This window comes from Vanessa atalanta, chromosome Z, assembly GCF_905147765.1.
Source record: "Vanessa atalanta chromosome Z, ilVanAtal1.2, whole genome shotgun sequence".
In the NCBI taxonomy this organism is placed as follows: domain Eukaryota; kingdom Metazoa; phylum Arthropoda; class Insecta; order Lepidoptera; family Nymphalidae; genus Vanessa; species Vanessa atalanta.
Window position 1 is genome coordinate 5,274,704 of NC_061902.1, and position 23,640 is coordinate 5,298,343.

At 31.5% G+C, this 23,640-nt stretch overlaps 3 protein-coding genes across 6 annotated transcripts; 2 read left to right on the top strand and 1 right to left on the bottom strand.

Moving 5' to 3' along the window:
- The first annotated feature begins 1,412 nt into the window (after positions 1-1,412).
- LOC125076136 (LETM1 domain-containing protein 1) lies at positions 1,413-4,850 on the top strand. The gene is made up of 4 exons (XM_047688112.1): positions 1,413-1,599; positions 1,963-2,325; positions 2,586-2,874; positions 4,253-4,850. The coding sequence occupies exons 1-4, from the start codon at positions 1,484-1,486 to the stop codon at positions 4,574-4,576; spliced, it is 1,092 nt and encodes a 363-aa protein (XP_047544068.1). The 5' UTR covers positions 1,413-1,483; the 3' UTR covers positions 4,577-4,850.
- An 832-nt stretch (positions 4,851-5,682) lies between these two features.
- Positions 5,683-9,522, top strand: LOC125076303. Its single transcript, XM_047688399.1, has 2 exons — positions 5,683-5,694; positions 6,343-9,522. Exons 1-2 carry the CDS (start codon positions 5,683-5,685, stop codon positions 9,520-9,522), a joined length of 3,192 nt encoding a protein of 1,063 aa, XP_047544355.1.
- A 133-nt stretch (positions 9,523-9,655) lies between these two features.
- LOC125075844 (solute carrier family 66 member 3) lies at positions 9,656-12,687 on the bottom strand. 4 transcript variants are annotated; one of them, XM_047687655.1, is made up of 5 exons: positions 12,663-12,687; positions 11,936-12,104; positions 11,318-11,543; positions 10,867-10,987; positions 9,656-10,758 (listed from the first exon to the last, which is right to left on the bottom strand). In XM_047687655.1, the coding sequence occupies exons 2-5, from the start codon at positions 12,088-12,090 to the stop codon at positions 10,565-10,567; spliced, it is 696 nt and encodes a 231-aa protein (XP_047543611.1). In that variant the 5' UTR covers positions 12,091-12,104; positions 12,663-12,687; the 3' UTR covers positions 9,656-10,564. The 4 variants fall into 4 exon arrangements, with proteins under 4 accessions (XP_047543611.1, XP_047543610.1, XP_047543608.1 ...); XM_047687654.1 differs by lacking the exon at positions 12,663-12,687 and adding an exon at positions 12,530-12,662; XM_047687652.1 differs by lacking the exon at positions 12,663-12,687 and adding an exon at positions 12,389-12,649.
- Between the last annotated feature and the right edge of the window lie 10,953 nt (positions 12,688-23,640).

A 23,640-nucleotide genomic window follows, 5' to 3' on the forward strand; every position in this document is an offset into this window, starting at 1 on the left:
TTGAAATGTTTTGAATGGTTAACCCAAATAATAAAAGCTGTACTTACGCTGCACACCGATTATGCATTTTGAGTCAGCTTTTGTTCAGCAATTGTACCTTTGGGTTTTATTTTTATTTTGATTGTTAAAATTACAACGAGAATAGCATCACTTTGCTCTACAAATTATTTTGACAACAGATATATATATAAACTGATATATGATCTCTTTGCTCAGAAGTGCATTAATTTAGTTTAATCCAAAAGATAATAAATGTCAAGGCATCATAAGTAGTATATAATGAATTGTATATCTAACAAAACTTCTATTATTTATATAAGTAGTATTATAACCTATAAGTACATACATGACTTAATTTTAAAAAGAACAAAAAATATTAATAACAATGTAAAGCTGTTTAACTGCACTTCAAAATCGTCAGATTTTTCTACTATTGAAGACTCGCTTAATGTTATTAAAGAATCAGCAAGACTGCGAACCAGGACCTTCGAATGTAGAAGAAAATAAATATCAAAAAGTTGTGTGATAAAAATATGTAACACTTATTTTGTAAATTCAACACTTATTTCAAGATGGCGGCGAATGCAAATCGGATCGAGCTCGAAAATTTCAATTTAAACTTTTCAAAGCCCTCCCTACAACATGTTCAAAATTCAGCCTTCTCATTTGCATTTCTCAGCCTTTTATTTGTATATACCTAATGACTGGACTACATCGTCTACCTTTCGTTAGGTAGGTTGACCTTGGGTGGTTCTCAGTACCCCGGGAATACCCCCTAGATGTTGGAGGAAAGCATAGGCAGGCCGACCGTCAGGGCTTCACGCTAGCATGCGTAAGCGATCCCGTGGCGCCCGCCGATAAGACGGAGAAGGTACCGCTGGCTTTTAGTGCTTATTTTGGCGTATCTGGGCGCACTCGGACGTCCAGGGCACCGGCGATTCCCAAATACCCCCGCACCCCACTTCACATCACGTGGGGGAAGCGCGTAACGCGTTTTCCAGCGAGAAAAAAAAAGGTAGGTTGACCTTACTCGATTGGGCATTACCGATAAATATGACTCGCGGAAACTTAATACCACCTATACTCTGAAATAGCGGAAAAATGTGTCATATCAATTAAGCAAAACTTATCGTTTTGATATATACGACAAGTGGTGAATGAGCGGTTGAATCGCGCTCTGTATAATATTTTGTCCATAAAAATGCCGATCCTTGTTTAACAGATAGTATAAAATCTTATTAATGAAGTACAGATAAATGATGTTATTGATTTTCTTAATATAATATCACGTTTAAAATAAATAATGATATTTTAACATTCTAATTTTTATTTTAACTGGCAACATTTTAATAGAACTTGGGTTTATTTTTTGATACAGCAGCAACACCATATTTATGTTAAAGTCATAATGAAATATTTTAAAAACCGTACAATTTTAATAATGTAAGAAAAGAAAAAAGTGGCATTATTTTAGTCAAATATAATGTCTATTCACAGATTAGTAGCTGTTTCTAGGTTGATGTTACAATGTAATCGTTTTTGTTCAGTTCCATTAGGAAAATATCATCAAAAACGAAATCCAACATATCATGAAAATGGGTAATATTTTTTTGCGTATTTAAATTCAGTTTACATTTTCTAAACAAATGGATCTAATTTGCTTACAAATTAATTTGGAAAAGCTACTGTTATTATATGAGTAATTTGAAAAATGTATTGAATTTTATAAATTAATACGCTTATTACGAAATAGTTACTTAATATGCCATTTCACATTGGATGTTATTCCATTTTATATGTATAATGAAATATTTTTTAAAAACGTTTTATGTAATTGTTATGTACTAGTTCTGATTATTGTATATTATTCATAAATTTCATAACTATTTCAAACATGTATAAAAAGTATGACTCATAAATTATGTATACAAATTAATATGTTTTTCATGTGCACAATTTCAGGTTTCTGATACAGCGTTGCACAAAACACACAAACACCATAAAACATGAAAAAGAGAAACTTAGGACATATATTATACAAAGATATATAGATTATGTTAAAAACTACACCAAAGTATTAGAAAACAGATTTCCTTCGGCAATGAGAATGTACAGAGTTTTTAGTGTAGGCATTAAAGAGTTCTTAAAGGATTTAAAAACCTACATATCACTGAGATTTAAAATAGCTAAAAATGGTGGTTTCTCTAACATGTCTCGCCAAGATATAGAATTATATCAGAAAATGCCTTCAGATATGTGGAGGATTGCTCCCGTTCTAATATTATCAGCTGTACCATTTGGAAACTATGTGATATTTCCTCTAGCGTAAGTTACCTTAGCTACAACTACTAAAACTAAATATATCTAATAGAAGAATAGAAGAACTACTTGTATTAAAACAGCCACATTTCATATCATACATATTTTAAGAGATTAATATGATTTTGTGTAAAAAAATATTGTAGTTCCTTGTTTCTTGTTTTAGCCTTTAGTATTAACATACTACAAGCTAAAATAAGGAAATGGTGTTCATTACAAGAACTTATTTAATTACTTACTGCCTAAATTATATTTATCTGTTTCAGATTTTTAAAACCAAAGAAGTTGTTAAGTTCTCATTTCTGGTCAATACAACAAAAAGCTGAATTTACCGTACAAGATCTTACTGACCGTCTTAAGAATAACAAGCCGGTTTTTCGTGCACTTCAAGCAAAAATGAACTCAGTTTCTTCGGGTGACATGAAAAAACAATGGAAAAGGATTATTGGTTTACTTGGTTCTGGTGTTCATCCAACCGCACAAGAAGTACTGGCTTGTAAGGATTTATTCAGCAAAGAACCATACAGTTTATCTAATTTGACTTATTCCCACATGGTAAGTTCATAACTAATAACTTTAATATTAGTATACTAAGGAGCCGAGATGGCCAAGAGATGGTTAGAACGATGATTTCGGGTTCAAACCCAGGCAGGCACCACTGAATTTTCATGTGCTTAATTTGTGTTTATAATTCATCTCGTGCTCGGCGGTGAAGGAAAACATTGTGAGGAAACCTGCATGTGTCTAATTTCAACGAAATTCTGCCACATGTGTGTCGCCAACCCGCATTGGAGCGGCATGGTGGAATATGCTCCAAACCTTCTCCTCAAAGGGAGAGGAGGCCTTTAGCCCAGCAATGGGAAAATTTACAGGCTGCTAATGCTAAAAAAAAAAGGAGCTCATTTGACTGTGACAACTAGTGTAACCCCTTCAGAAGATTCTTACTGAGATGAGTGTCTCAGATGGTAAGAATCTAAAACAAAAATAACTCTTAAATCTTAATCCCCCATACCCAGTAGAATTTATAAGTTTTGAATATATGAAGTACTAGCTGAACCAGCATTTTTACCTGCAGGTAATTTATAAAACTTTAAATGACTGACTGACTCCAACTATATTGAAAAACTGTCTGTCTGACTCCCAACTTTATTAATACCGAATTATATCTAAATTGGTTCAGTGGTTTAAGCTTGACGAGGTAAACTTTAACAAAGTAACTACAGGCACATAGGATCATATAGCATCTTAGTTCCCAAAGTTGATGGGACATTGGTGTTGTAATATTATAGTTAATATTTCTTACGGCACCATTGTCTATTGGCAGTGGTGACCACCACTTACCATTACATGGCCCATATGCTCGCCTGACAACTTATACCAAAAATCCAATATTTTCTTATATAATACTATGTTACAAATATAATATACAACACTGAAGATATTTTTGAAATTGATTTTTTTTTTTAAATGACCAAATCTGATATTTCTGTGACTGTTTTATGTAGTTATATATATATATATATATATATATATATATATATATAAAAGTTATATATAGTTATAGTAAGGAAAAGTATTCACCTGAAAAACAGGTCTTGATAAATTGCTGTAATTAACATTTATGACAATGATAACAATACTATATAATATAGGAAGTACTACCATGTTACTTCTAATTTGCATCAATATTGTCATTTAAATCTAGATAAATACTTCTTACTGAAGTTAAGATAACTACATACTAAAAATAACACTACATAAGTTGTTGTTAAAAGTATCTTAAAATTGTCATACATATTATGTATCACATGAAATAAATAAAATTTATGTTCAGCATATGACATACAGGAAAACCACATGACTATATTAACACAATTGAAGTAGTATAATGTTAATAATATTCATAAAAATCATTTTTTTTTTTCTATTCCAGGGTTACTTGCTTAAAATGTATGGATTAAAAAAAAGTATATTCAGGAGGAAAAAATTGAAATACAAAGCATTTTTACTTTTACAAATGGATAAGGCTATTGTAAGGGAAGGTGGTGTAGAAACATTGAGCACAGATGCTCTACGAAATGCATGTCTTATCAGAGGTTTAAATAGTAGTCACTTATCTAACCAAGACATGAGGGACTGGCTTCTACAGTGGCTGCAAGTATCGGAAAATATTGATTCAAATTCATTTTCTTTGTTACTTCATTGTCCTATATTTTTTGCATACAATCATCCTCAAAATTGGGTGCTAATTTATTGAATGTTTTTAGCTTACCTTAAAAACTGTATATATATGTATAAAATATTGAAAAAGTAGCAACATATTGACATTTAAAAAAATATGATAACAGTGTGCTTTATTAACAAAAGTTTCTGACAGTTTTTTTAAGGAGCGCAAATATAGTACCCCAGTTTTATCATGTCCATAATTAACACCTCAATGGTCAAATAAAAGAACATCTCATTATTAGAAAATCACCTATTTAACATTGATTTACTATTTATAGTTAAGGAAATAAATTTCTTGTAACATATTTTCATCGTTTTTTTCTAATATGTACAAAAATAATAAATACGAGTTAAGCAACGAGGTGCAGGTGTAACCTTTGAGCTCACTCACCGCACTTCAGCTGGGAGCAAGATATATTGAGTACAGATTGCTGATTACTTTAAAGTAAACAAAGATTACTCGATATTCTGAAATTACTAATATGTGTATATGAATGTAATTCATTTAATCTAACTTATCAAATAATATACTTTTACGCACGTTTTCTATGTAATTATAAACACGCGAAAATACGTTCTAGGGGATACTAGTACATAAGTCACTTTTTGTGAGGGGGGGGGGAAATTAAAATACATTGGACTGTGTCGACGGGTGCTTATGTTGCTTGCCTATTCCAATCGAAGAGAGATTAAAGATAAACAAACCTGAGATTTAACGTATGTCATGCTCAAGCTATTTTTTTGATTAGAAATAGTTCTTGATTGATATATCTTTATATTTAATGCAGCATTTTAACTACTTATATCCACTCTAATTTGCCTTCGAATTTTTTAAAACGCCATTATTTCGAATATCCATAATTAATATCATAGATTATTCAAGCTCTCGACCAATAATATTGCATCAATTCGATCACATTGTTCTCTTGTCGTTGGAATAGCCTTTACTCAAATGTTCGTCGAGCAAATCCGGTATTAACGTTTACAAAATGACAGCATCGCACTAACATAATCTGACAAAAATCTTTCAAAGAAGCCTTTCAAGCTCAAATTAAGAATGAATAATATAAAATTTGATTAAATCATAAAATATTTATGATGATAAACTGTTTTATAGATTTATATGTATATGTTGTAATGAGATTGAATGTAATAGCTATATACAGATCACAGCTTAGCCTTTGCGCCCGAGAATCTTAAAGATAGAAGATCTGCTGTTGCAATCATCCATTTCATTGAATGTTGTAGATTTATTTTTGGATTGTTACTGTTTTATAAAATTATTATTAAATAATTTATATTATATCAAAGTCTTTTATTTATTGTTTTAAATTAAAAGCCTAAATATTCATCGATAAGGAATAAAGTGTAAGAAAATAATAAGTATTTTTTTTAATTTCCTTTCGTTTCATTTAGGTCTGAGGTATCTTCATTCTAACCTAAATCAAGCTTCGACGATAAAAGAGAAACATTAAAACTTAACAAGTAAAAGAAAGTTTTCAAAGATTTCATTATAATATCCTACTTCAATTTAAGTTAACATTAACATAATTATCAAATTACTGTGGCACATCTATAGAACATCATCATCCTATAGAATTATACCTTTTTTAATTTTTTTTTGTTTACGTGAAACATTATTACAGTCAAATTATTTTGACTTCAAAAGTGACAGTACTTCAATAAATAAATATAGCCTTCCAATTTGTAGCAAATATGAGTTTTAAAACTAGTTACTTCTCTAATAAAATAATAATAACTTGCATAAAATATTTATTATTTGTATTCTTTGTACAGTGTAAGAAGCCAGGTGATAAACGTCTTCTGTCAACATGGCGCCTAGAATGTGGATTGGGTATCATAATTGACTCGGATTGTCCTATCGACGGTGCCTGGTCACCTTGGACGCCTTGGTCGACATGTCACGGCGCTTGCGATACTGTTGGTCATCGAAAAAGACTTAGAAAATGTAATAATCCCCCGCCATCAAAAGAAGGCCTTTCTTGCAACGGCTTAGATGAACAAATTGAATCTTGTTATCTAAAAAATTGTACGGTGGATGATTATCGCAAAATCGTGAAAGGAAATATAGCGCGAGCTGAAGCTTTACATCAACTAGAAGTAATTCCGGCGTTTATGGAACGTTGTCTTCAAATGGAATGTCCTTACGAAGCCGTGGAAGCTGCACTCACTGCAGAAAATACATGGCAGCTTAATTCTGAAGCATTGTGGAATGCCCTCCAGTGTGTAAAACATGATATAGGTTGTTCTGTTAATGGCGAATGGGGCGAATGGATGTCATGGTCGGCTTGTGGAGCACAATGCGGAAAAGGATTTATGTGGAGAATTCGGCGATGCGATACACCTCCTCCTTCAGTATCTCATTTAGTTTGCCTCGGCACACCCTTGCAAAATAAAGAATGTGAAGGCGATCAATGCGCCATTGACGAACAACGTTCTGAGCTCAGTGTTAGTGGAACTTGGAGTGAATGGGGTGAATGGACAAAATGCTCGGAAAAATGTGGCACTGGATTTCGACGTAGGAAGAGAGCGTGCATTGAGAAAAACATTTCAGTAGCTGACATTGCTTGGACAACTCATTGCCGTGGCCAATATGAAGAGGTGGAATCTTGTAATGTAAAAAAATGTTTACTCAACGGTGGATGGTCCGGCTGGGGTGCTTGGGGTCCATGTTCACAGACTTGTGGAGCTGGTCGACGATCTAGAACAAGATCATGCACAAGACCGATACCATCAGGCGGTGGAACGAATTGCGTTGGACCGAAATTTGATGTTGGATCTTGTCACTTAACTCCATGTGAAGTTTATAGGCACATCATTTGCGTATTTAATGGTGATTCGGTTTTGCAGTACGATTTTCCAAAGAAACGTTCCACATTTTTTCATTTTTATATCCGCTTTATGCCATTGTCTCCTCATGGGACACTTATACGCCGAGGAACAATTCATAATCCCCGCGTACGTGTCAGCTTACATAAATGGCACATTTGCTTTGATGCACACGGATCTTCAAAAACTTGCAGCCTTCCACGTTCATGTTCACCTTCAGCACTTGAACCTTCAGTATGGCATTCAATTATGTTAACAGTCAGTAATGAAGCAGTAACCATTAGAGTAAATGATGCACAAAATCCAATTCACAGTGTCTTTCCTTGTGATCCAGAATTAACAAATGATAAAATAAATGTTTTTATTGGTGAGAAATTACATGGAGAGATTCAGGAAGCTATGGTAAATTTTAGGCCAGTAAGTTTATTTATTGAACGTGAACGTCAACCAAGTAAAACGGCCTTATTTCCAACATCAGCATCGAATATAGCTTACGAAAGTGCCAACATCGAAGAAGCGTATATATATCTTGAGAATGAACAATATTTACGATTACCATGTTTTAAACTACAAGATGATTGGCAGTTGGAACTTACCATTAAATCAAAAAGTGATAGCGGTATGATTCTTTTTTTTAAAGACTACCGAAATAATAGTTGGTTTTACATGATGTTACAAAATATGCGATTATTACTTAAATTTGCGTCTGTTGAATTTAAATCAGAAGCAATAAGTTCTACTGAATGTTTACCCGACCAGTGGCTTGATATAAAACTAACTAAACGAAATGAAACTAACACAATTGAAGTTTCGATTAACACTGGTGAGCGACTTCATGTACTACTGGCGGACGATAAATTTAGAAAACGTAGATTGTCCAAACAGAAATATTCAAATTTGACTCATCATTCTTCAACCAATGCTAACCGATCCGAACCGAGTTGTGGACCTTATGCTAATAAAACGATGGCGAATGTTTTATGTTCTAATGAATATTTCATTGGAGGAATACCCTTACCGTTGAGAAATAAGCTATCCGAAGACATCACTTCATTTTTTGGTATAATAGCTTCTTTAAAAATTAATAATGACTTAGTAGATTTGCGTAGCATGAGTATAGAAAGATATAAAAACGGAATCATTCAGCTTTCTTCACGAACAGCTAGTATATCAGGATCTTATCACGAGACTCATTGGGGTGAGACTAAAAAATTGAATTTAATATGTGTGTACGCTCGACATAGTAGATCACCTTACCATGCTTACTGGCTTTACTTAGACACTGGTATAGATAATAAGAATATTAGTTCAATGGACGACGGTAGAGTTTTAAGGCTCATTATATCTGCTGATAACCATTCAGGATTTTACACTTGTCGAGGTAACGACAACGAACACACGAAAAATTTTGTGACTTACGGTGTTCTTGCAAAAAGTCAGTTTAAGCTTATGGGTCCTGAAACGTTAACTGTTGTAGCACTCTTCACAACTGCTTCACTTGTAATATTTACTTTAGGATGGCTTATAATAGAAGGATATCACGATGTTCGCGATGGATACGGATTTTTTCGTGACGATCAACTTTTAATGGAAGAGCAAACTGAGATTGATTGTAACCCATATGTACAAGTTTGTGGTACCGAAAATATTTTAGCCAAAAGTAATACTAGGCGAAGAAATAGACAATTACGCAATAAAGCACTGCTGGACTCGAGACAAAAAATTAAATGTCATGAAGAACGAACAAACGAATATAGTCTGAGTGAGCCAGAGGAGCTACCAGCATTGCCCGAAGTCAGAAGCTGCGCCATAAAACCAGCCTGCGAAATTTACAGATCAGAACAAATTTGCTCACCGCTACAAAGTTCCAATATAACGTCGCATAAAACAGAACTTCCTCCATCATCCACAAATGTATCTTCCAGAACATGTTACTCCCGTTTACTCTTTACTAATTCAAAAAATCCTACCAAAGGAAATTCGAAAAGGAAATCTAATTGTAGTTCTAATTTAGAAATGGAATGCAGACTAAAATTAGTAACTATACAATCTTCATCTTTTATAAATAACTCTTCTGTGCAGAAAGTATTGAAGAAATTTAAAGATTTAAAAACTGTAGATTCTTGAAACGTTAGAGAACTGGTTATGACGTCATGAGAAATAAAATGAAATAGTTCTAAATGTTAATTAATTGACGATATAGATGTTAAAAAATAAAATTGTCGCCTCTTGTCTACATATCATTTATTAAATATTATATTTTAAATGTAACAATATGCCAGAATATAACTATTAAATATTTAACAAGCAAGCCTCATTTGGCACTCTATTTAAAATATATATATTCATTGTACACAATATCATTCAATCAATGACTTCTTACAAAGTATTTCCAGCTCTGATCTCTCTAGTAGTACATTTTTACTATACCTTAGTATATTAAATTTCTTTCTTTTTGAGATTCATTTTCTGTATGGCTACAACAATTCGTTGCTATGACTTTACTTAATCGTTATAATTGACTAGGCAAATATTTTATTAACATGGAATACATAATATATAAAATAAATATAATTATCACAAAATGTATTTTTAAATTGTTTTAGTATGCACATTTCTCACTGGATTATAGCACACTTTTTTGAGAAACATAATCGCAAAATTGTGCGCTAATATTGTGCTTTAGTTTAATATCTAAGTCTGTTATTTCAAATCTGATAAATATAAATAATTTTCAGCCCTTGTACTGGATCAATATTGACTAGATACCATAGAACAAAATTCAATACAATTTTTCAACATAATACTGTGTTTGTAATGCCTTTTGTTTAAAGTTTACATTGCACAAGCATCATTAAGTATAAATATAATATTGTGCTCAAATAAGGCAATATAGAAAATGAGATATAAAATCTATTTTTACTAAGGAAGGAATCATAACCAACATAGGTATTATGCGACATATCTAAATTAAAAACTATATATTTTAAAATACTCTAGTGTCTTTTACCTTATTAGAATATTTTATATATAAATTTCTAACAAACTAGTGGCTTAACATGCATATAGATTGATCAATATAAACATTGCTAGTTTTCAAAATATAGCTAAGAATTTATTATTGCTTTCATTGTATTTATAAATATTGATGAGAACTTTTATCAATAAATTATTCCTTATGTTGATGATTTCGGTCGGCGGATAAACTTCGCCTTCTTCTCTGTTTTTGTGGTGTAGGTTTTGTTGGATACCTTTGATAGTAAATAGCTGTGGCTAGAACTCCAGCACTCAGTGTTGTAGATACCAGGAAGTTGATCATTAATTTCGTATCAGCAGAGTCAACGTACACAGTAAAGAGACGTGCTGAAAAAACGAAAAAAATGCATATAGATTTTTGTTATAACATTATATTATTTCCTTATTTTTCATATCTTGCATTGTAAATATTTATATTATAATTGTTGTCCTTACATATGTTTGTTAAAACAGAAATTATCCATGTAGTTAATGATACAGCATCTGCATTCGCTGCCTTGATTATTCCATAAATATAGGTAACCTTGGCAGATCCACTCAAAGGTGTACAAAAAGGCTAAAAATAAAACATGATTACATATACATCTATTCTGCCGTTCTAATACTATTCAAAACATATTAAATGTATTAGATACTTCAATCAAAATCATATGCATTTATCTTGATTATATTTTACTTAAAACATTTTCTGATGAAATGTATATAAAATTTTCTATTTTTTTTATATATTTTATATATAACTATATGTATATTATTTTAATGTGCCTGCATCGATTTTTTTAATTGCCAGGCAGCATCACAATCTTTATTACCACTTTCAATAAGTTTATCAATTATTTAAATATATTAATATAAGTGAAGTATAAGTATTAATAATTATATTTACCACTAAATAGGATAGTATTTCTTTTGGTAATATCTCGAGGACAAAGCAGAGAATGGTTACAAAATATGCTGTTATTAAAAAAGGCACAACAGGAGCTGATAAATACCCTTTAAATTTTAATACATAATACAACAGCACATAAACTTGCAGTAGTATAATGGGATATTCCAAATATGTCATTACACTGTATTGATTTGTGTAATTGTAGAGAGTTACAATTGTAAACCTGCAAAATATATTCAATCAAAAATAATTGTAAAAGGAAATATGTTAAATTATATTGATTAAAATCTAAAAAAATATTCAATGTTTTGAACAATGTTTTAAAATAAAAATTACTAGCTTAATTTCTCATTTATAAATGAAATTACAAAAAGTTATTTTGCTTATGAATATATTGAGTACCAATTTTGTTTATTACATTTATTTTGAATATATTTATAGCTTGTCTGATATTCTCTATTTGCAAATAAGTCAATTTCTTTAATTACATAAACTGATATTGCGGGCTGAATTTTATTAAATACTGTAATGAAATTATTATTCAGCTATTTTATTAATTATCTAAATACTTTCATGGCATAATTGACACAAAAATAAATTTAAAAAAAGACAAACCCAGTGATTTCCATTAGCATTGCCTGCATATATATTCCATCAGCAGATTGTTTCTTTCTTATGTATAAGATTTGAGGCACTTTCAGAAATAAACATGATAAAACAGTTAACAAACTAATCACGTTTGCTAATATTTGTACAAGCTGCATCTCCATGGTGAATATATAGCCTTAAATCGTAAAATTTAATACAAAAAGATAGCATCAATTCACAAGGTTAAATATGTAATTGGGATGAGAATTGTTCTAAATAGATGTTGGCAAGTTGGCAGGGGTCTGAAGAGCGCTCAATTATCCCGCCACTGAGCTTTGACAATTGACAAGGTCAACCAAATGTTATTTATCATTCGAAAAATAAATGAAATACCTTTTTGCCTATAACAAAATCATAGAATAACTACTATATTAACAAAAATAAAATCAAACTTGGTCAGGCCGACTAGAAATAGAGTACCTTTATCTAATAGCTGTTAGCTGCAGTAAAATATGTTTTGAATTTTTACACGCAAGTTTATTCAAATCGTAAGACGACTAATATTATTTTCGGTCACACTAGGATGGCTAATTGGTAATTGTATTTTGCAAACATATTTACCAAGCAACTAAAAATGGAGCATTTAATTAAAATTTATTAATATTCAATTTAAGACATTTTTTTTATTCAAATATGTTCTTTTTCGTTCAACGTCAAATGTCTAAACAGTAGGCATTTAAGTATAAGTTCTAACCTCAAACTGCAAAATCGGTAAAGTTGCCACAGCATATTGTGAGTGCAAAAAATATCATTGTTATATTTTATAATACTATTTCATTCGTCTGATTCTAACTATTCGAAATAGTATATGTGTCATTTTATATAATTACCTACACCAAGTACAGAATCTTAAGTCGGTGCATACGTACACCGATGATTATTGATATTAACCATTAAAATTTTAAATTTAATATGAACTGTAATTTATCCGGATAATGAAGGCTAAATTCTTCAAAGTTCAAATACCCTTATTGCCATATTTAAAAAAACGTGTAGTTCTAAAACGCTATATACGCCATCTATCTTCTGAGCCGAATTCATGGAAACGGACTAGATAGTTACAGTATAAATCTTATGATGGCGCTAGTCTGCTTGTGAGTATTCACAATAATAATTATTAAGGACATCATATTTACCCATCATCATATTTACCCATCAAAAACATAAATGTAAAAATGAGAGCCAAGTTAAATATTATGATATATATATATACCTTGGTTGTTCACTTCAACGACAAAAGAAGTGAGATCGAAATTTGTGCCAAGTTAAATAGTCCTTTCTGAAATTTATTTATAACTACATAAAATATCATTTCTTCTTATAACTTGGGATAATATATTGTTGCCTAAGGTCTGACTTGGCTAGTTCTCATATACGAATTATATTATAGCCTTCGTAAGTGACCTAGTGACTGGACCATCGCAGCTCTTAATGTACGTTAATACTAACTAAGCAATACTGAGCTGAGTTATAATTTGTTATTCTAAACACAAACTACAAGTTGTGTTTATAAACATATAAGAAGTCCAAAGCCGTGCACCTCCTTAATATTTATTAAAATTGAAGCATTTTCGAGAATGAGCCGTGATTCGACAAATTTACCATAATTCTGTTTAAATAAGTATATTAAAAAGAATAATTATCGACTGCATAAAGCGACACCTTCAATCCGAGTACCAAGCATTATTTGGAGTTTCCGGGAGTTACAAATTTTCTGAACTCTCAAGAGTTGAGAGAAGGGAGAGGAGGCCTGCTGAGCAATGGCACTTTATTATTTAACGGACAATTTTTTTATTAAAATTATTTATAGCTATTTAAGGATCGGTTGATAGCCAATAAAATACGTCTTTTTTCATCGTCAATGTGCCACTTAGGTACCTTGTCTCCTAAGGTGTTAAATAGCTTGGACCTTTAATCACACTGACATACTTATGACTCACCGTTCTTCCTGTACGACAATAAATATATAATATGGATGTTTGCATATAAAATAATTAACGACTGGATGACAACCACCAAGACAGGCAACTAACGATAAGGGGAAAGTGGAGTTTCACCGTCGTCACGTCACCTAAGAATGTTCTTATAATTGGCCAAGTATAATATGTTACACCAAAAAGTATGACCAATATACTTATGTCCACAATAAGTTAAAACACGTTTAATGCAATCAAAAAAGTTAGAATATAATTACATGTTATTTGTTTTGAAGAACATAATTATTGTAGAAGTTTTCTTGGGGTGATTGTAGGAGTAGAGAATAATAAATCAAGGCACTTAAACAAGGTTGTAATTGCGGCTTGAGAACGGCTACAAAGTTCTCAATAAACGTAATTATATATTCTTCGTTTAATAAAGTTAGTCTAAGTTTTGTTCTAATTTAAATACTAACCGGAACATGTTCATTGTCATACAAGTCAGGAAGTTTTTAAAATACATTTTAATATAGGAGACGTGTAAAACGTACGTAACGTGTAAAAAAAAAAGAAATGTGCTTTGTACGTAGACTAATATATATTCTTCTAACTAAAGGCAGGTTCACATTGAGTGTGGTAGGTACTAACATCGCCGCTGACGTGACGCCAACGGCTGAATCACACTGCTTAAATATAGTCTGCCAGACATTTTTATATCTCGCAAACGGCAAATACTATACGAGATAACTATTTTTCATGTCATATAAGGAAGTTTTACTCGAGGAATGTCTTGATGTCCTACCGGGAGTTAATCTATACATATAATAAAATTGGAGTGTCTGGGTGCATTAAAATAACCGCTTTTTACTACATACATATGTATGTATACAATTTTTGTCTGTCTGTCTGTTTGCTTGTTCCGGCTAATCTCTGGAACGGCTGGAATGATTTTGACGGTACTTTCACCGGCAGGTAGTAGATGTAATAAGGAGTAACTTAGGCTACTTTTATTTTAGAATTATATATAAAAAAAGACACGGAGTGTGACAGTGGAGTGTTAAAGCTACGCTTGCATTATTAAAAATGCTTATTTCTATTTGGTATTTAAGGCTCTTTTGAGAAAAGCATGACAGGTAATTTTCAATCTATCATAATTATGTACATTATTAAATTATAAAGAAATTATTCACACCGACCGTACTAGTGTAAGAACCATATTAATAAGACTTACGATTACAGATCCGAATCAGTAATTCGTGATGAAATTTCAAGAGTATTGTAATGTAAATTTATTAAAGTTACATAATTTATTTACCTAATACATAGCGGTCATACCAAGCATTAATTGAATTTTATGATTTGACAGTCTAGAAACATTAAACAAACAAACAGTTTTTTTTTAAATATACCTAATAACAGCTTGCCATGTTGTGGAGGAGCTTTGTAAAATGGAATTATTTTTATATGATGCCACTGACCGACATGTATTAAATTCTATTACATATATATAAATAAAAAACTAAGAAACTTGTTTATGTATTTATTTGACAAAAGTATTTTGGAATTATCCATTCTACCTAGTATTTAAATACGAAATGAACAACTATTTTGTAAAACGAAATAGTATTTGCCTTTTGTATTTGAAAACTGTACATAAACCATTTAGAATATCTGTATACCAGTAGCAGGTGGGAACTATTTTGTCTTAAATTTAAAGTCAATAACTGATTCACATCTGCCTCAATTATGAATCCTTTCAGTAACTTCACAGCCTAACAAAAGGATGCCGTATGAAGAAACGTAAAAACCTCTGTGCGTATGTGGGCGGATGAATGCTGGCTGATCACCCCACCGGTATTGTCACATGGGATTGTTAGCATACCAAAATCAACGACGGTGTAAGTTTAGTAGTAGGTTGTACATTTTGTTGAGAGAGCTTGCTAGTACAAGATTTGCATTAGCATTAGCAGCCCGTAAATGTCCCACTGCCGGGATAAAGGCCTCCTCTCCCTTTGAGGAGAAGGTTTGGAGCATATTCCACCACGCTGCTCCAATGCGGGTTGGCGGAATACATATGTGGCTGAATTTCGTTGAAATTAGACACATGCAGGTTTCCTCACGATGTTTTTATTTCACCGCCGAGCACGAGATGAATTATAAACACAAATTAAGCACATGAAATTTCAGTGGTGCCTGCCTGGGTTTGAACCCGAAATCATCGGTTAAGATGCACGCGTTCTAACCACTGGGCCATCTCGGCTTTTGATAACAAGATTTGATAATAAGAGTATTATTATTCAAAAAATTTACGCACTCAATTTTGTCTTTCACTTTCAAATCACGTCACCCAAATACGGGAACATAATTTTAAAGGTAATGTAAACAATATAAGTTCAACGAAGAAAAATCAAATACCACCACCGCGAATAATAAACAAAACATTCCCTCATCAACTGAAATTTTAATCATCATAATAATCAACCAAATTTTAATAAAAATCGATCAATAAATCAAATATTGCCAATGCAACAAAATATACCTCACATATAAATTAAGTTATTTTAAAAATCAACAAAATAGAATGTCACATTGTAAAACAGAGAGTGTTTCTCTGCATAGAGCAGAGAATTCAGAACATAACCCCTCAAATGCGATCAGAATTAATAAATTTTAGAAAAGGGATGGTACATGAATGAATATGAACATTATTGCCTGGAAAATTATATTCAAAATAATAATGAACCAAATACGTCAATATTTCAAAAGGTTCAAAAACAAGGAAAGGAATTGTATTTAATCATGTTAAATCATATTTACCATATTTTGAGATAGATGAACCATTTTAAGTGAAATTGAAATGAAATGAAAATTTTAATTGACATAACTTCAGAAGCTGCTAAATATTTTAATGATAACTATAAAACCAGAAAAATATAGTTAGGACCTTACATGGTATAACAAGCCAAAATGGTTTAATAGAGACGCCGTATAGGAGTAACTTTTTCGGTCCTGGTGATAATTCAATGAAATTTTATATTTATAATTCTTATTTAAAAACGTCCTTTTAGGATACACCAAACTCATAGTTGCATAGGCTATGGGATAGTTTTCTTGCCTTAATATCGCTCCTAAAGCTAATGTCTAAAACGTCAGTAGTTATTACGAATGTTTTATTAAAATCGAGAAAAGTTAGTACTTTGGCTTTGTTAATAGTTGTTTACATTTTTCGAAAATTTAGATTGATTCGGCTTTAAGCCGTTTTTATTTAAAACGTGATCAAGAAATTCAACTTCCTGTTTACACATTTATTTTTATTTAATTTTCTCAATGCTTCAAAAATGCTTGTTATGTTTTTAAATAAACTATAATATCTATTATGTAATTCTATTACTATTTCAATTAATCAAACGTTGAAATGTTGCGGGCATATTTTTTAAACCAAACTCACACAAAGTAATTCATATTGACCATTAGGACCAACCATTAGGAGAACCAAGAGATTCACTCACCGGACAGTAGTGTAGTTTTAGTATTGATTTAATTTATTATTTTAAAGTATTTGCTTTCAAATATTTAGACTTATGTTTAAAATTTTCTATTAAATATTTTAAATTGAACCCTATTACATCTATTATTACCATGAAACAGAAAAATGCTTGCTTGAAAAGCTACATCACCAGTCTAAATAGATATCTTAACAACTTATGCTAAAATTTATCAACTAAAACATTAAAAAATATAACCCAATTTTAGAAAAACAGGATATAAAGAAATTATTTGAAGTTTACAAAGACACCACATGTGAATCTTCTCTATAAAGAGAAAAACTAACTAAGAAACACAAACTAACTCGAGTGTGTCGACATCGTGGCCGTTGATAATAACAGAACGAGTAAAGAAAGACAACAGGAGCCTATGCAGTGAGTCTAGTGAACGAGTCAAGTACGTGAATAAACCACAAATACTGAAGGGCAGCTTCGAGGAAGTCGGAAAGTCGGCAGCAGGCGTGCACTTGAGCTACGATCAAGCCGCACTACGGAGAGTAAACGGAACGACAAGCGACATTTAAGACGCCAATACAGGTCATCTGATCGGAGTAACACATCAAGTACCGTAAGTGGCGCCGTGAATTACGAAAATAAGCAAGTCAGAAATCTATTTTTGCAAATAGTGAACCCAGCTATATTTTAACTTTGTTAGTGTTGTGTGAGTGTTTAGTAAATTTTTTGTCAAGTATTTAGGAAGTGAGGCAATTCGTTTCTTAAGTTAGGCAAAGTCGTTCCTGAGTTTGACCCAATTAGGCAACAATGGTTTCAATGGCATTCATACCCGAATAGAAAATAATGTGATTGACTCCTTCCCTAGTAGTGATAACTATGCCGTTATTGAACGATATGCCGTCGAAACGAGTCAAATATAATTAATTAATCCATGGAATTATAGTATTACGGACGATTAATTTAGTTGAATCGTTGTTTTGGGCAGATGGTTTTTGACTGTGATCGTTCATTAGGTTAGGTGCTAAAGTGCATAAGAGACGAGAACGAGAACAAGTACTAAATTATTTTCAATAGATCAAACTACAGAGTTGACATAATGATCTAAGGTCGGTGTAGGGTTATAACTGTAACGAAATAGGTTATTTATGTAAAAACATTGAGCAATTATCTATTAATTGCCAACAATTACTAAATGAAGGCGTACAGAAAAAATACACACTGGAAGTAGTATGTACATATCATTAGTACCAACCGGCGAATAGATCGGTTAGGAAATTTTTATATTCCATATTTAAAAAACAGGATATAATCCTTATTCCAGCCGTGTGAATTCGACACAAGTAGCTAATAAAAATGTGTACACAAGTAGCTAATGTTTTAATAAAAAAATAATCCAATCAGATGTTAGTACAATAGAAAAAGAAACAAGCTAATACATAGATCACAGATCTTTTTAGTGTATTATATTTTAAACAAATGTTTTGTTTCCACGAAATGTCCGGATTCTGACAAAACAAACACAGACCTCTATACTCCCTCACTGATAATCCGATGGAATGGCATTCCGACACGACCGGATAGAGTTTAAACGCATGACCAACAGATTTACGCGATTTCTGAGGCACGGGTGAAAACTTCCACTTCCAAACTCCGAGATGTTACTGAGAATTTCATTTATAAATGATGTATAGTTAAATGGAGGAATTAAACTAAATAGAAATAGTCGCATCATGTCTGCGGTCATTGAAGCATGTCTGAGAGGCAAAATGTAATTTAGGTCAAGCGTACTAAGTTTTTCACTGCCCTACTGCAACATATTTTAGTATCGAATGTAATTTCACCAGAATAACTGGATACCTGCCCACATCCTTAACAGTTTGTTGTGCCGCAAAAGGTCAATTCTTATTTTGTACAATTTACAGCTAAAAATTATTACCAAATAAAATAAACATAGTTGGTTTAACTTATTTAGTGCAGATATCGAATACGCATATTAAATTAATTAATACATAACAATTACAAATATATTATCAATAAAAAAGAAACAGTAAATAGTACTCAGCACATATGATAAGGATTACTTAAATCATTATAAATTATATTTTATATACCTGATAATAAGTTGTAGTGTTTATTTTTAGTTGTGTCAATAAATTGATTACTGTAACTTAATTTCTCTGAGTTTTGTATAAAACTATTCGTGCTTTCATACAAATTTTCATGTTACTAAAACTATTATACTACGGTTAAAATAATATGCTTTTGAAAATGCGGAGGCAATTGTCAGTTTGATCGATGTTTAGTTGAATTTTAATTAATTTGTTTTATTGACTGAAAATTGTAGGTGCGTTTTAGTTATTTCCCCAATGGGTAATGGTAATGGGTTCCCATCGTGGCTTTGCTATGCATAATCATATAGATAATTAATGGCGAGCGGAGTTTGTAGATTGGTGTGTTTTTATGGCACGTAATTATTTATTTTTTTTAAATAATTTGTTAGCAAGAAATGTCAGCTCAAAAGTTATTTTTACAGAATAACATGTTTTTGTCGCCTGTATAAAATATCCTCCAGCAATTCTTGGTAATAAAATAATAAATATACTATACTATTTATAGATATACCTTTGGAAAATATCAGTATTACCTTATAAAAACTTTTTACATAAGAATTTTATGAAAATAATATCATAAGAGCAGATTTTAATATTTGTCAATTTTATATAGTCTTTAGGTAGCCATTGATGAAAGCAGTACGATATATATAGATATAAGTTAAATTGTAGGACGGTAGGTGTCGGTGACGGACAGATCAATTAAGTCTAAGCGAGGGCGATAAAAATCAGAAATGAGTGTGGGGTCATCGTTACAGCTATATGTTATGTTTATGTGGTAACGAAACTATATAAATTGTATATGAAGTTTGTGTAATAATTCCTAGAAAGTCTTTCAGCTTCAAACGTTACAGTTTAAAGAAAAGAAAATATGGATTTCTTCAACAATACACCTTTATTTAGAGATGTTTTGTTAAGAAATTCTTTTTACATAGAAATCTATTGGCGAAATTAGTGTCTAACCTTTGCCTTCGATATTTGCTTCGGCTATCATCGACTAGAAAATGCATTCTATGTAATTTTGGCCGAAGACGAAGGTTACTTTTAAGCGCCGAAATTGAACGTACAGTTACGATTGCGTGAGAGCGCAATAGAAGAGGCGATGTGCAGGGGACAGGGGTCACACTGTTCTGCAACAGTCTGTCGCCATTGCCAATAGTAAATCAAACAAAACAAGTTCGTATGCGTATTGGATTAATTTTATCTAATCGATGTAGCTAATCTCCTTAAGAAATTCTTAAGGAGGCTAAGTACAAGTATTGTGTAGCGAACTTCAATTAAAGTGATTTTTCAGTAGTGTCGAACCGAACCTTCAGCTTCGGCTAGAAATCGAACTTCGATCGCATACTACTTTTAAACTAAAAATTGGAATCGATATTGAAGTGATATTACTTTATGATCAGTATGTAGTTTATGTACAGTCACCATAATCATAAAAAAAAACATTATTTTATTTACAACTTTGTTTTTAGGGTAATTAAGCCTCAGCTTCGGCTTCGTCCAAATATTGTGGCGATAGCCGATTAATCGACTTCAGCTTCGACCATAATCGAAATCCGGACACTACGAACCGCACCATACGAAGTATGAATTTATATACATGTATTAATATAAAGATGCAAAGGTTATTTTTTATTTCAATCGAATACGATTTTGTATCGAGAAAGTAATAACATACTACTAACAATTAATTAAAAACACAATATTATGTAAACAGAGGACCACAAATAGCTATCCATAAAAGAGATAATCCGATTGTAAACAGACTGGCCGGATACCATCCAAATCAAAGACACATATTTATATTGTGTATAAGCACAATATTATAGAAAAAAATCTGCATATTAAGCTGTAATGAAATCGATAATCGAGGCACACTAAAGTAAAATAATAAATAAGCAACTAATTAAGATAAGTTTCACCAAAGAAACGGGCAACATGTCTGTGGAGATAAAGAATTTGTTTAAATTAATTTTTGAGAATAGCGCAAAATACCTTCAAACCTTCTCTGCAGCTGTGTGATATAAAATATAGATTCATGTTATATTAACATTTATTAGTCTTGCAAGAAGTTGAGACGATTAACTAGTGATAAATGAACACCTTATTCTGACTCCCTGACATAATGAATAGTCTATGATTATTTAAAGTAGAAAATAACAAAAAATATTTAATTACACCAACTGATCGTCATTACGTACTAACCAAATTATGATAAATTGATTAGAATGATAGAAAAAAAAGGCTCAGCTAGACGATACTTCGCCATTATTAAAATAAAAATAAAAAAAACCAAATGTCAAAAAAGCGTCATATATTTTTTAAATATAACATCTTTACCCCTAAACTCCTCTATCACATATACTAAGTTCACCCTTTTAAATGAAGGAAATACAAAAGGAAGGAACATTAGTGTTCCTTCTTTTTGTATTTAGTCTGCTTTGTAATTTTTTATTAAATTAAATACATTGAGCGTAATAAATCTAAGCTATAAATAGTATTGTAATTGTAATTATACGTTATTTAAATAAAAATATAAATTTATTTAATCATTTGTTATTATGTTGTTTTAGGTTTTAGGCTTGCAGATTCAACTACAATTTTGCCTTCAAAATTAAATTCAGCCTGTAATCTCGATCGCACTGTTCAATCTCCATCATTTCTTCTCTATTGCACGTAACACTGACGAAATAATCTATGCCCTCTCGGCACAACTATAAGCCTTTGTGGCTTATCGTTGTGAAAAAAAATCTTTAACAGGGCGTTTTTTCATTGGCAGGATGAACTATGAGCGTTTGTGCACGTATAAATTTTTAGATAAATGAAAGATAAATTAAAAAAAAAAATACTCGAAATCTTAAAAGTCCTTTTCTTTTCTCGGTCACCGATTTCTTTCTAGACACAACAAAGGGTAGAGATATAAAATTATCGAGTGAAGATATAGAGGGAAATTTTACCTGATCGATGGTATAATTAATATATTTTTTTTATCATAAAAGTTATCACTCAACTGAACAATTTAATATTATGAATTATCTACTTAAAGATAATTGTTATAGTTGTATTAAATTTGAATTGTTTTTACAAATAATGTAAATAAATAAATAACTTAAACGAGCGTTATATTATTTTGTTTTGAGGACGAGGAGAGGTCGCTTAATACACTTCACTGGTGATCTCATTTATGAAATCGGAGTTGCCGTGACTATGTATATCTATTTATTTATATTTGCATAAATTATGAAGACATATACGATGTTAGTATTCATTCTCTTCTTATCAAACTTAAGTCTATCAGAAAATATACGGTATTAATATGAGAGTTAAAAAAGACACAATACATACAAATATAGAGTGAAAAATATTTGAGTGAACAACCAAAACAAACCGTAAACACATCATCCATGGGTTTTACCCATGAGTTAGCGTTCCCTAAAAAAGGAAAGAATGTGTATTTGTATCCACAATGCATAGTCTTCTACGCTGGCTGATGGATGGCTAAAAAATGACGGTTATCAAAAAACTGTTTTCATTCGCTTACGTAACGAACGCCAGCTAAATCTTAGAGATAAATCAAAACACACACAAACGTAAGTTTTATAAAGCCCTATAGAAATTACTGCGATGACTTGTGTCTATCTACTAGGGTACGCTCATAATAATTATTATTGTTTTGGGAAGCCATTTTATGTGTAATTCTTATTCAGTTAAACATATTAGTAATCTTGATTTAATATAGATTAATATTATGTCTACACTAAATAATTCGAATGAACACTTTAAAAGGTATATTTGTCTTCGTGGGATTACTTAGATGGTCTGTATGGTTTTTAGTCAGTCTGTTCATAATAGGATAATCGCTACTATGGATCGATATTTTTAGGCTGTAATCCAGTATCTCTTTTGTAGTCGCTATTTGTTCCCTTTTCCAGTGTTCGTTTCGTTTTTTTTTTTTTTTTTTTGTCATAGGTATAAAATACTAAGCTTTTCGAGTGGTACATGGATTTCGATATCATGCAATTTGCTGTGCAATATGAAATTTGTAGCTCACTCTGTAGGTGTAGGATGATCGTCTCGTAATCTAGTGCCTGTCTCTCATGTATTGCGAGGGTGTTGGATGCTACTGAATTACTCCTGAAGTACCC

Coding starts and splice junctions, on each gene's coding strand:
- LOC125075844 (XM_047687655.1), bottom strand. CDS start 12,090: ATGGAGATGCAGCTTGTACAAATATTAGCAAACGTGATTAGTTTGTTA. Junction 10,988..11,317: donor AAATACTATCCTATTTAGTG/GTAAATATAATT, acceptor TTTTATTTTTAG/CCTTTTTGTACACCTTTGAG. Junction 10,759..10,866: donor TTCTGTTTTAACAAACATAT/GTAAGGACAACA, acceptor TCGTTTTTTCAG/CACGTCTCTTTACTGTGTAC.
- LOC125076136 (XM_047688112.1), top strand. CDS start 1,484: ATGTCTATTCACAGATTAGTAGCTGTTTCTAGGTTGATGTTACAATGT. Junction 1,600..1,962: donor CCAACATATCATGAAAATGG/GTAATATTTTTT, acceptor GCACAATTTCAG/GTTTCTGATACAGCGTTGCA. Junction 2,326..2,585: donor TATGTGATATTTCCTCTAGC/GTAAGTTACCTT, acceptor TATCTGTTTCAG/ATTTTTAAAACCAAAGAAGT.